This window comes from Melanotaenia boesemani, chromosome 21 (genome assembly GCF_017639745.1).
Source record: "Melanotaenia boesemani isolate fMelBoe1 chromosome 21, fMelBoe1.pri, whole genome shotgun sequence".
NCBI lineage: Eukaryota > Metazoa > Chordata > Actinopteri > Atheriniformes > Melanotaeniidae > Melanotaenia > Melanotaenia boesemani.
The window spans coordinates 29526929-29539950 of NC_055702.1; the positions used below are offsets into that span (position 1 = coordinate 29526929).

The 13022-nt window shown below is 42.7% G+C and overlaps 1 protein-coding gene across 1 annotated transcript in view; it reads right to left on the reverse strand.

Annotated features, from left to right (window-relative positions):
- ryr2a (ryanodine receptor 2a (cardiac)) overlaps nucleotides 1-13022 on the reverse strand; it is a 392644-nt gene that overhangs the window by 148416 nt on the left and 231206 nt on the right. The window contains exons 63-66 of the mRNA XM_041973182.1: nucleotides 9675-9790; nucleotides 7293-7357; nucleotides 1107-1228; nucleotides 878-927 (exon numbers count right to left, since the gene is read on the reverse strand). Of these exons, the coding sequence (XP_041829116.1) occupies nucleotides 878-927; nucleotides 1107-1228; nucleotides 7293-7357; nucleotides 9675-9790 (353 nt within the window). The remainder of the gene's footprint in view (nucleotides 1-877; nucleotides 928-1106; nucleotides 1229-7292; nucleotides 7358-9674; nucleotides 9791-13022) is intronic.

A 13022-nucleotide genomic window follows, 5' to 3' on the forward strand; every position in this document is an offset into this window, starting at 1 on the left:
TTTTTTAAAGTTTGTAGAGGAGGAACATCTTTAAACTTTGAGACCAACCTAATGCACATCATCATTCGGCTGTGGATGAGAGCACATCAACACACAACACCATGCAGGCACATACGTTCAGGGACATCACCCAGGAAGACATAAAAAACTTTTTCTGGGTACTGCAAGAGACAAAACAGCTGCAGGCAAAATTAAGAATGACAGCAGCATGTCCAGGAAATGTTTTCTGTCAGAGCTGAACCTGCTGAACTCCTGGACAATAGAAGCTGAAAATGTGGAAATTTGCCTCTTCGTGTTTTCTGTGCTCCTGTGATAAAAGAACTGTAGACGATGAAATGTTAAACGACAGCAGCGTGTCCGGCTGGATGATCTGGCGAAAGATACTGACTCTAAATACTAAAAGAAATATGGACAGTTCAAATAAAGCAACAAATCCCGTCTTTAAACTTGATCTGAAAGCTGCCATAAGAAATGACAAAGACTAATGGTGGATGCTGCTGTAACCATGGTTACAGCTCTTAGTCTTGTCTGTGTTTATGATTTTTTTTTTTAACTAAATATGGTTCTGAAAATTGAAGAATTTCAGCCATGTTGACATCTGCTCAGAAACCCTGTACTCAGTCCATTACTGGTTACTTCATTCTATAAGTTCCTGTGTTAGATCTGCCATCAACCTTTAAAGACACCCAAGGAGTTTTGACCACTAGCAATGCGCTGCAGAGCCCCTGAAGATCATCAGCACTTCAGTGAGCTTCAGGATGTGATAGCATGCCAGTAAACAGGAAGAAAACAACATGCCAGTCAAGCAAATAACCACAGATGCAACTTCAGAGAAAACCACAGTCAACAATTAAACAAGTTGTTACCGGATTCTTACCAAACAGAGATATCCTGTGTCTGACAAGAACTCCCAGTTTGCAGAAAAGACTGACAAGATCCAACAAAAAGAGAAGAGGATGAAGAATGGGTTAGAAAAGGGAAATTAAAGAAAGAGGAGAGAAATTCAGATGGGAGACAGAAAGAGACCAGCAGAGACATAAAGACAAAGCTGGAGACTTCATCCACAGAAATACTCGTCTCAGCTGGAAATCAGAAACACTCCTCACCTGGTCACCATCTCCTTCTCTTTGTTAGACGCATGGCCGCCACTGCTGATTGGATGTATGGCTGTGGACAGGAAGTACAGCCGGTGGTTTTTAAAGTACTGATCAACCAATGGCAAGACGACCTGGTGGAAAACAGTGATACAGTCACATATACTGGTCTGACTGAATGAAGGGAGATTAAATATGTTTGTCTAGAAGCTGGAACGCTTATCTAATCTAAAACAATATAAAGACAACATATCAATGAAGAAAAGAACTGATCTATACACACACACACACACATATGTATATATATATATATATAAAGAGAGAGGTTAGAGCAGTCAAGTGATAAAATTTTTAATGTCGGATTTATCACAGCTTACAAATTAATCATGATTAATCACCATTCGTGACTACGCCTGAAATCTGCCTGTTTTTACTGTATCGTATGAACAGAACGAGTCAAAGCTCACTTGTGTTTTTCTTCCCTGTTTGACATCAGATGATCACTTTGGTTGTAATAATCTGTTCAATATTACATAAAATCAGGACCTTATGAAATGTATCTCCTTTGTGCCCTCCTCTTCCTGGTCAGGGCTCCTGGCCCCCCATCAGAACTTTTCTAGACCCGTCCCTGCATAGCTGAAGTATAAACCCGGTCTACCACCAGCAGCTACTGTGTTAGAGAAGGTCCTGCTCTGGTTGTATCTCAGAACCTGTTCATAGTGTCTCTCTCCACATTCAGCCCCTAAATGATCAGACCTGAGTCTCCAACATCTGCACAGCAGCAACGATCTAGAGGAGACGTCTCCTTGCTTCCTTTTGCTGTTTTACCCTCACCAGATATCTGACCCTGACCTGTCTGCATAGATGTGTTTGATGACTAGTAGATTTTACAGCTCTGTCACTAGCAAACCTCATTAATACTGACAAGTTATAGGAAATGAAGGAAAACAATATCTAAGTGAAACACGCTGCTGTCAACACTTTTTATTTCAAAGCTGCATGTGACAGCGACATGGATCTGGTTGACATGAGACTGATAAATTCAACCTACTTTAGCTAGTGCATCCAATACTTTGGGGTAAATATGTGACTGTGTGAACCATGAACCACTAGTTTCCTCCTCAGCTGAACCATAAACAAACGCAACAGGAGAGAAAAGCTGATCAGCTGATCACGATAGCTGTCATGATTCACAGCAGGAGGCGGAGGAGGAGGCTGCCGCTATGCGCTGCACAGCTGACAGAAAGCGACATGGATCTGGTTGACATGAGACTGATAAACTTAGGTTAATATTGTTAGCACATCCAAAAACAAGACTTTAGGTTAAATATGTGCCATTGTGAACCATGAACCACTAGTTTCCTCCTTTTCAGCTAACAATAAAAAACGCAACAATAAAAACAGTACTAGCAACAGAAAAGCTGATCAGCTGATCACCGACGGCCATCCTGAATATATATATATATATATATATATATATATATATATATATTCACAATGGCCCAGATCTACCACACCAGGCAGGTTCAGGCTGTGCAAAGAGGCCCCTGAAACAATCCAGCACCTCACAGCAGGGTGTAAGATACTGGCAGGCAAAGAATACATGGAACGCTATAACCAAGTAATAATAATAATAATAAATCTTTATTTGTATAGCACTTTTAAAAAACAAGGTTTACAAAGTGGTGAACAGCACACAGCAAAATAACAATAAAATCAACAAAGAAAAGACACATGCACGAGTACATTTAGAAAATAAAGTAAATAAAAAGGTTATAAAAAAAAAGCCAGTCGATAAAAGTGTGTTTTAAGAAGTGACTTAAAAGATGAACTGATGGTGCCAGCCTTATCTCCTCAGGCAGGTCCTTCCAGAGTCGAGGGGCTCGAAGCGAAAAAGCTCAGTCACCTCTGGTCTTGAGTTTGGACCCTGGCACAGCTAAAAGGGACCTGCCTGAGGATCTAAGGCTGCGGGGAGGCTCGTAGGGTGTCGGTAACTCTGTCATGTAGCCGGGTGCCAGACCTAACCCAGCTTTAAAAGTAACCAGTAAAGCCTTAAAATCAATTCTAAAACGTACAGGGAGCCAGTGCAGTGAGGCTAAAACAGGGTCATATGTTGTCTTCTGCTAAAACCAGTGAGAAGCCGAGCTGCTGCGTTTTCAACAAGTTGGAGGCGAGAGAGGGATTTATTGTCAAGACCAGAGAGGAGGGAGTAGGAGTAGAAGAGTCTGGAGAAAATGAGAGCATTGATAACTTTTTCTAAATCGGGCCGGGAGAGGACAGGTTTGATTTTACTGATGGTGCGGAGGTGAAGGAAACAGAACTGGATGACTTTTTTCATGTGAAGATGAAAATTAAGATTGGAATCAAGTATAACACCCAGGTTTCTGGCAGAGGGGGTGATGTTAGAGGAGAGAGGACCGAGACTGTCTTCAATATGGGCGGTGGAGTGAGGAGGGTTGATGAAGATCATTTCAGATTTAGAACTGTTGAGTTGTAGAAAGTTTTGTGCCATCCAACTGTTCACATCGTTGAAACACTCTAACACAGCAGCTCGGCTTCCAGTGTTCCCTGGTCTCAGCGGGAGGTATATCTGTATGTCGTCTGCATAACAGTGGAAGGACACGTTATGGCGGCTATAACTTGTCCTAGGGGGAGCATATAAATAGAGAACAAAATGGGACCTAAAACAGAACCTTGTGGTACATCACAGGCAGTGAGGGCAGAGGAGGACGTAAAATTACCTGTGGTGACCACAAAGGTTCGATCTAAAAGACAAGAATAAAACCAATCAAGTGCAGAGTCTGTGATGCCAACCCAGGTTTTAAGACGATCAATTAAAATATCGTGATCAACGGTATCAAATGCAGCACTCAAATGTAAAAGAAATAAAATGATGCTCTCTCCTCTATCTGAGGCTAAAAGAAGCTCATTAGAGACTTTGAGGAGAGCTGTTTCAGTGCTGTGTACAGCTTTAAAACCAGACTGAAATTTCTCGTCATTTCCATTTATAAAACCTAAAATCTGATTAGAAACAACTTTCTCTAAAACTTTGGATAAAAAGGGAAGCTTTGAGATCGGTCTAAAGTTGTTAAAATCATTGATGCTTAAATTAGGCTTTTTTAAAAGAGGCTGGACCACAGCATGTTTAAAACAGGAGGGACATAAAACAATGAGGGACAACACCTTCTAACAAGGACAGGTTAATGATGGATAAAATGCTGGGCCCAACTGTGCTAAAAACCTTTGAGGAATTTGGTGATATCAAGACTGCACGTGGTTGTTTTCATGTGAGATAAAACATCAGCTATAGAGGAAAGAGACGAAGGAGTAAAATTAGTAAAACAATTAAAACATTTGGGAAATTCTCTACTTACGGAGATGATGTGACTCGGAGCAATTATTTGATTTCTTATGTCATTAACCTTTTTAACAAAGTGATTTAAAAACAGTTCACACAGTTCTGGAGATGCATCATTAAAATGACGGCTTAGGGTTAGTAACTGAGTCTAAAACCTTAAATAAAACTCTAGGATTGGATTGATTTTTTGTAATAATGTTAAAATAAAAAGCTGTCCTTGCTTCTTTGACTGCTTGTTGATAGGATTTAAGACTTTCTTTCCATGCGAGATAAAATACATTTAGCCTGGACTTTTTCCATCTTCTCTCATTTTGCCTTCAAATCCTCTTTAACAATTGGGTGTGTTCATTGAGTCCGGGTTGGGGACTTAAGTTAGGCTTTAAAAGGAGCAACAATATTTAAAATAGAGTTTGAGGTTTGATAAAAAGAAGAGAGCAGCTCTACCAGGATAAAATCTGTGTTAAGAGCAGTCGAGGAGGCTGAGGTAAAAAGTTGAGAAAACCTAGAGGCAGAAGAGGAGTAAAAACACAAGATCGGAAAGGTAAACCCTGAGTAACAGACTTTAGAGATAAAATAACATTAAATAAAACGGCTTTGTGATCAGACACACAGATTTCCTTAGTTGAAAAACTGCCTGGGCTGAGACCAAAAGATAAAACCAAGTCCAGGGTACGGCCCTTAGAGTGAGTGGGAAAGTGAACTTCTTGCATTAAATTAAAGGAGTCAATAATTTCAATAAAATCAGAAGTAAAAGATTGAGAAGGGCAACAAGCGTGAATATTAAAATCACCAAGGATCAACACTTTGTTGTAGAGGACCATACACTGGGATAACAGCTCAGAGGATTCATGAATAAAAGCTTTATTGGGTTTCGTGGGTCTATAAATAACTAAAACAAACACAGGCTCTTTACACCATATGATAAAACACAGACGCTCAAATGAGATAAAACGGTTGTAGGGACCAGGAGTACATTTAAAATTGTTCTTAAAACTGGCAGCAACCCCCCTTCCTTCTCCGGACAGGCTTGGTTGATGAAGGAATGAGTAGTCAGGGGGGGTTGCTTCTATGAGTGGGGAGCAGTCTCCTTGGGTTAGCCAGGTCTCTGGTAAAACCAGAAAGTCCAAGTAATTGCTGGTAATAAAATGGTGGCAAATGAATGTTTTGTTGTTGATGGATCTGATATTTAAAAGTCAAAGTTTATTGGAGTGGAGCAGGATGACGAGGGACAGAGAGGAACGGGGATAAGGCCGGGAGGAGAAGCTTCTCTGGGGGTGAACTGCCTGTAAGGACGCAGGTTGGTGATGACAGTGATCCTGTGTTGAAGAGGGCTGTATGGGGAACTGAGGGGGTTGAGGGGGTACCGATGAGGGAGGAGGGGGTGAAGCGGGAGCAGAGGGGATTTCAAGTCAATTTTGTTTATGAGTCTGAACAGCATGGATGATGTTTTAAGTTAAAAACCGGTTCCCTAGTGAACTGAGGTGGAGACCATCGGTCCTGAAAAAGGCTGAACGAGTCCAGAAAAGATTAAAGTTGTTAATTAAACCAAAGTTGTAGGTAGAGGAGGTTTGCTGGAGCCATGAGTGGAGCAATAACATCCTGCTAAACCACCGACCCCACGACCCAGTGTGGGAATCGGACCAGAGATAAAAACAGACTTGCCACAAGCTGATAAAAACTCAAAGAGGTCCTTAAACTCTAACTTTGTCATTTCAGACTCTCGACGTGCAGTCATTAGTCCCTACGAGGATAATCACCCTGTTGATAGTGGGGGCCGCTGCCTGTAGTTTGTCCAGCAAAGTGCGCACAGTAGCTCCCGGAAAACAGCAAGCGGAGGATTAAAAAATCTACAGTACCGTATTATGGAGTCACCCACTAGAAGAGTTGTGGGTGAGAACAGGGGCCGAGGCATCCTGGTTCCAGTCGTTTTTCAGAATTCTAGAAATGTGATCATTTTATTGACTACAGGTGCCTTGGGTTCAGGTCTCTAATCTAGATTGTTTCCATCCTCAGGTTAGTCTTCTGAAACTATAGTTCCATTTCCTTGCCTTTCTATAATATGATTGGCCAATAGTTAGCTAGAACTTAGAAATTCAAAAGTATTCAAAAGTAATTTTAAAAAAAATGTCTGAAATAACAAATTGATATAAAAAATATCTGAAACTGAGACTCCCACAAAGCTCCATTAAATCCACCATCACCAGATGGAAAAAAGATGCCACCACAACAAACCTACGGATAGAGGATGGTCCACCAGAACTACAGACTGGACAAGGACAACATTAATCAGAGGGACAACAAGGAGACCAAAGGTAACCCTGAAGAGACAGCTGTCCATAAGACCACTGTAAGCTGGACGCTTCACACAGCTAGACGTTATGAAAGAGTGGACAGCAAAAAGACACCAGAAAATCTCACATCTAACCAAATATCTGGAAGAACGTCCTCTGGTCAGAGGACACTAAACCTTAACAAAGTAACAGTAAAGCATGTTGGTGGCAGCATCATGATGTGGGGAAACAGGTCAGAAATGAGGGAATGATAGATGGAGATAAATCCTGGAAAGGAAGAGTGTCCTCCAGAGATTTCAGATAAGGACAAAGATCTACCTTCCAGCAGGACAATGACCATCATCATCCTGATAAAGAAACACTGACTGGATTAAATGTGTTGGAATGATAAAGTGAAAGTCTAGACCTCAGTCCAGGACTTAGACTGATTAAGACCAGCAGAACCAGAATCCAGTAGATTACTGATGGATTGATATTTCAGTCCTGAGTTAACAGATATTTTGTCAAACCTCCTACTTCAATAATAGCATCAGACGTGGGTAGACTGACCTTTCCAAAGAATTTAATCTTTGGTTCATGAGGAATCCTCTCTTCCTTTGACCTCGTTCCCACATCTAAACACAACAGAATAAAAAAATTAGTTCTGTAACATCAGGACAGTGGTTCAAGTAGGAGTCAGATAAAGAGTAAAGGGGAGGACATTTAGTGACAGTTAAGACTCAAAATGTATTTCTCTTTGAAAATGGAGAATTTTGAAATGATTTTGTTTGTTTGGCAAAGATAACTTCTTGTCTTATAATGCCATTATTACTGAAATAAAAGTATACACAACCTGGCCAAAAAAGACATTGCCAACCCCAGCCCCCCTACGCTAACACCCTTTTAGGTTAGTGTAAGGGAGTATTCTCTGTGGGATTGTTTCGATAAGCTTCTGCAACATCACAAGATTCAGTCCATCCAGTATTGAATTAGTTTTTGATGATGGAGAGTCTGACCACTGCACAAAGCCTTCCCCAGCACATCCCAAAGATTCTCCTTGGGGTTCAGGTGTGAACTTTGTGGTGGACAGTCCATGTGTGAAAATAATATCTCCTGTTTCCTGAACCACTCTTTCACAATTTCTTTCATCACTTCATCTGCTTCTTTTCTTATACTGATCACTCTGTTACAGGGCAAATCTGGACTCATCAGACCACATGACCTTCTTTCAAATTGGTCATGTGGAAATGTTCTAACTTTCCCTATTAAACGAAGTCCTGAGTTCTACTGCTGTTTTTCTTCCATCTAATTCCACCAACCTTTTAAGTGATCACCGATCACCATCATTCAGGATGTTTTTCTGACCACATTTCTTCCTGGAAGATCCCCACTATCCTAATAGTTTTTAATAATGCTTTGGATAGTTCTTAATGCTGTTGAAGTAGTTTCTGCATCTCCTTAGATGTTTTCTCTGCCAATGATCTGACCCTTCTTAAACAGAATAACATACACTATATTGCCAGAAGTATTGGCTCACCTGCCTTGACTCTAGTATGAACTTAATAGACATCCCATTCTTAATCAAATAAGTTCAATATGACGTTGACCCATCCTTTGCAGCTATAACAGCAGGTCAGACACTGATGCTGGACCAGAAGGCCTGGCTCTCAGCCTCCACTCTAATTCATCCTAAAGGTCTTCTGTCAGGTTGAGGTCAGGACTCTGTGCAGCCCAATCAAGTTCATCCACACCAAACTCCTCATCCAGGTCTTCATGGACCTGCTTTGACCACTGGTGCCGTCATGTTGGAACCAGAAAGGGCCGTTCCCAAACTGTTCCCACAAAGTTGGGATCATGGAATTGTCAGAGTTCCTTTCACTGGAACTAAGGGGCCAATCCCAACTCCTGGAAAACAACCCAAACCATAATCCCCCCTCCACCAAACTTTACACTTGGCTCAATGCAGTCATACCAGTACCATTGTCCTGGCAACCGCCAGACCCGGACTCTTCCATCAGATTGCCAGATGGTGAAGTGTGATTCGTCCCTCCAGAGAACGGGTCTCCACTGATCCAGAGTCCAGTGGCGGCGTTCTCTCCACCGCTGCATCCGACAATGTCCAGTCTGGATGCAGCTGCTGCCGTGGAAACCCGATCCATGATGCTCTCTTCTGTTCTAGAGCTGATCTGAAGGCCACATGAAGTCTGGAGGTCTGGAGCAATCGACTCTACAGAAAGCTGCCGACCCGCTCAGTCATTTTACGGGGCGACCACTTGGTGGCTGAGTTAAGTTCCCAATCGCTTCCACTTTGTTATGATCCCAATGACAGCTGACTGTGGAATATTTTGGAGTGAGAAAATTTCATGACTGGACTAGTTGCACAGGTAGCATCCGATCACAGAACCACACTGGAACTCACTGAGCTCCTGAGAGCGACCTGTTCCTTCACAGATGTCAGTAGAAACAATCTGCATGCCTCGCTGCTGGATTTATACACCTGTAGCCATGGAAGTGATTGGAACATGTGATTTCAATTATTTAGATGGGTGAGTGAATACTTTGGGCAGTATAGTGTACTTTCCACGACCATGGGATGTGTCTTTCCACATGGTTGTTAAAGAAATGAAAAGCTACTCATTGCATCAGTTGGGGTTAAATAACTTGTTGCAGCTTAAAGATAATCGCCCATGCAGTAATGCATAGGAGGCTCCTGCCTGTTAGCTTAGTTAAATCCACACTTTTTTGGACACTTTTGCTTGCCAGGTGTATCTGGCAAATAGAAAGTCTGTTTATTTACCATTTAAATGGTGTAACAATAGTCACAAGGCTCGGTGTGTTTCTGATGGGTGGTTGGTATAGCAGTGGTTCTTTGTACAGTTTTTACTATTTGAATCAAACTCTGGGAGTTAATAAGAGTTCAAATACAACAAACAGACATAAGAGGAATCTCACCAAACTCCATCATATGTTGGTGAGCCTGGTCCACATATGTAATGAGCTTCTGGAGGAAAGTGTAAGCAAAGCGCTTCTCGATGGCTGGAGTGTCCATTTCCTGAGACTTTACTCCTCTGAAAACAGAAAACATTTCATCAGGAATTCATTCTTCATCTGGACCAGACTAATACAGGTGCAGGTCATGTCTGAACTTCTGTCTGAACTGTCCCTTCAGCCTGTCTGCAAGGTGATAACCTGATGAATGCAACAATGGTCACATGGGGAAACTTCTAGCATTGCTTTTACTAAGACACAGCTGCCATCTGATAAGTCTTTATCAAAATTCCTTCTGATCTCAGTGTGAAGTTTGGATAAATACAGATGGGTGGGTATGGGTGGGTCCCAATGGGCAAGGCCTGCCCATTCACAAATCAGTCCCTCCCATCTACAAATTAGCCTTTGTATTGTATTTCCTTTTGAATATCATTTATAGTTTTTTAATAGTTATTTAGTGGTACTAAGTTTCAAGTTTTTGTCCCATGCAAGATGGCAGTGAAATACAGTTGTACATGCAACCAAAACCGGGCACACCCAATTACTACTAGTCAAAAATCAAAAACAACAACACGTTAATAAACTAAAAAGACAATAAATATAAATATAATGAGCCACAGTGTAGTGATTGTGCTATACAGACTGACGATATGTTTTATACACATTATTTCCACTGTAAATGGTGGTGCAGAATATGAAGGTTGTTAAAGGGAGTAAATGACAGTGTTTACAGCAGAAGGTAAGACACTGGCCAGGGTCACTACAGGGTCGAGTTCCCAGTTCTGCCAGCCTGAAGGAAAAAGCTCCTCCTGAGTCTCTCTGGGTTCGCCTTCATGAGCCTTAGACGGCGTCCAGAGCGCCGCCTCTCCACCACACCGTTGTTAGGATGGTGAGTGTCTCCATGATCCTGTTCCTCTGGCTGCTGTTCTCCTCATGAAAATGTCCTGGAAGGTGGGGAGGGTTGTACCATGGTATGCTCTGCTGACCTCAGCACCCTCTACAAGGCCCTCCGGTCCTGACCAGTACTGTTCCCATACCGCTGCGTGATGTTACCAGTCAGAGCACTCTCCACCACTCCAGTGTAGAACATTCTCATGATTCTCAGAGAGACTCTGAACTTCCTCAGTTGTCTGAGGTGAAAAGGAGCTGCCTCGCCTTCTTCACCTGTTTGGCCAGTAAGAAAACTGAAGTGGGTCCTGAGACTTAGGGAGGGAGGCACAGATGTGCCCCCTGACCAGTCTCTAGAAGCACTTCATGATCTCAGAGATGAGGGCCACGGGGCGGTAGTTATTAAGGCTGGCTGGAGAGACGTTCTTCGACACAGGGATGATGATGATGGCTCTTTTATTTATTTATTTATTTTATTTATTTGTTTATTTTTTAACATGTCCTGTCCAGCATCATATTAAACAAAATGATAATGTGTTTGCTGTATCATGCTGAACAAATTTGCTCTGCCAAGGGGAGGCCTATCTTGATAATCTGATTCATTTATTTACTTATTTACTTTGAATCACGGAATCTATGTAATCTTGCTGGACTTGACCGGAGGGGACAGAAAAAGAAGGAAAATAGCAAAAAGAAGCAAAAGAGAAAGAAGAAAGGAGACAAAAAGATCACAGACAGAAGGAAACGACCCTTCAATCCACACCATCACCAGACAACAAACTGTTACACCTGTACATGAACACACCAGAAAATTTCCTACAACTTCTACAAAAAAAAAACAGAGCTGCTAGTCATTAAGAGTTCTTAAATAATAACCAAATCAAAAAGACATATCATGAAAGTAGCACAACAGCGACTAGATACTAACTCAGGAAAAAAAAAAAAAAAAAAAAATTATCTCTTAGTATAAAAACCCACTGGACAACTCAGTGATTGTATCAGCATGCAGAGGAGGAGGAAGAGAAGGGATCAGTGATGAAGAGTGGTGAGTGAGATCATGCAAATACGACCACACCTCTTCGGAGGTCAGAGGCAGAACAGAGCCAGAGACCCGGGCCCTCAGCAGCAGACCCGGAGCACCAACCCAAGCTACCCCACCACGAAGACGACTCCAGCCCCACCCGAAGGGCGGCAGAGGAGAGCCCCAACAAGAGCCCCCCATGGTCTTGGGGCACAAGTCCCAGTGGGCCAAGATCGGCAGCCGCTGGCCCCACCAGGACCGAACCTCCCTCCGGATGGTGAGCTTCTAACAGCACTAGGCACCGCCCGCTCCCCAGGAGGCCCCCTTGGGCAAGACAGGCCAGAGGCAGCCAGCCCCCACGACCGGGCCACGCAGCGACTGCAGCCAACGAGACGCCACCGACCCCAGAAGACACCCAACCAACAGACACCCAGGGGGTAAGGAGAGAAGCGGAAGGAGAATAGCGGGAGAGCCCAGACCCGTGGCGCACCACCCCCAGGCCCACCCAGGCCCCCCAAAAAGGTCATGTCCAGGGTGCGAACCACAGGGGAGCTGGGGGAGCTCCCCTTAATGAAACATGAGCTCCCCTAGAAACAGGATTTATGAAATGTTGGGGGAGCTATATAATACTGACAATAAAATGTATGCTGATTGCTCACAAATTCACTGTAGCCTAAAGTATGACTATGGATGCTATAATTATTGTGACCACTGAAGCGTGGCGGCGCTCCAAGTTAAACTTCCTGTAGATAATAATAATAATAATGCATTTTATTTCTTGGCGCCTTTCAAACACCCAAGGTCACCGTACACAAAAATAAAAATAAATAAAAAGACAATAAAAACATAAATTACATAAGAGTTAAAAGAGATAACGGACATTGATATAAAAATTACACAAAACAGTCAGTATACATGGGTTATAGGGAGTATGCCAGTTTAAACGGGTGGGTTTTGAGTGCAGATGTGAATGATGGAAGGGAGATGATGTTCCTAATCTCGGATGGAAGTGAGTTCCAGAGCTGGGGAGCGACTGAAGGCTCTGCTCCCCATGGTAGAGAGACGGGCAGAGGGAACAGTAAGGTGAATGGAGGAGGATGACCTGAGAGCACGGGAGGGAGTGGCAATATGGAGGAGATCAGACAGATAAGGAGGGGCCAGATGGTGAATACCTTTGAAAGTGAGGACCAGTAACTTATAATTAATTCTGTATTTTATTGGGAGCCAGTGAAGTTGTTGAAGGACAGGGGAAATATGTTGAAAGGAAGAGGTGCGAGTCAGGATACGAGCAGCAGAGTTCTGGAGAAGCTGCAGTTTCTGAAGTGATTTATTGGGAAGACCGAAGAGGAGTGAGTTACAGTAGTAGATGCGGGATGTGACAAGACTATGGATAAGGATTGCAG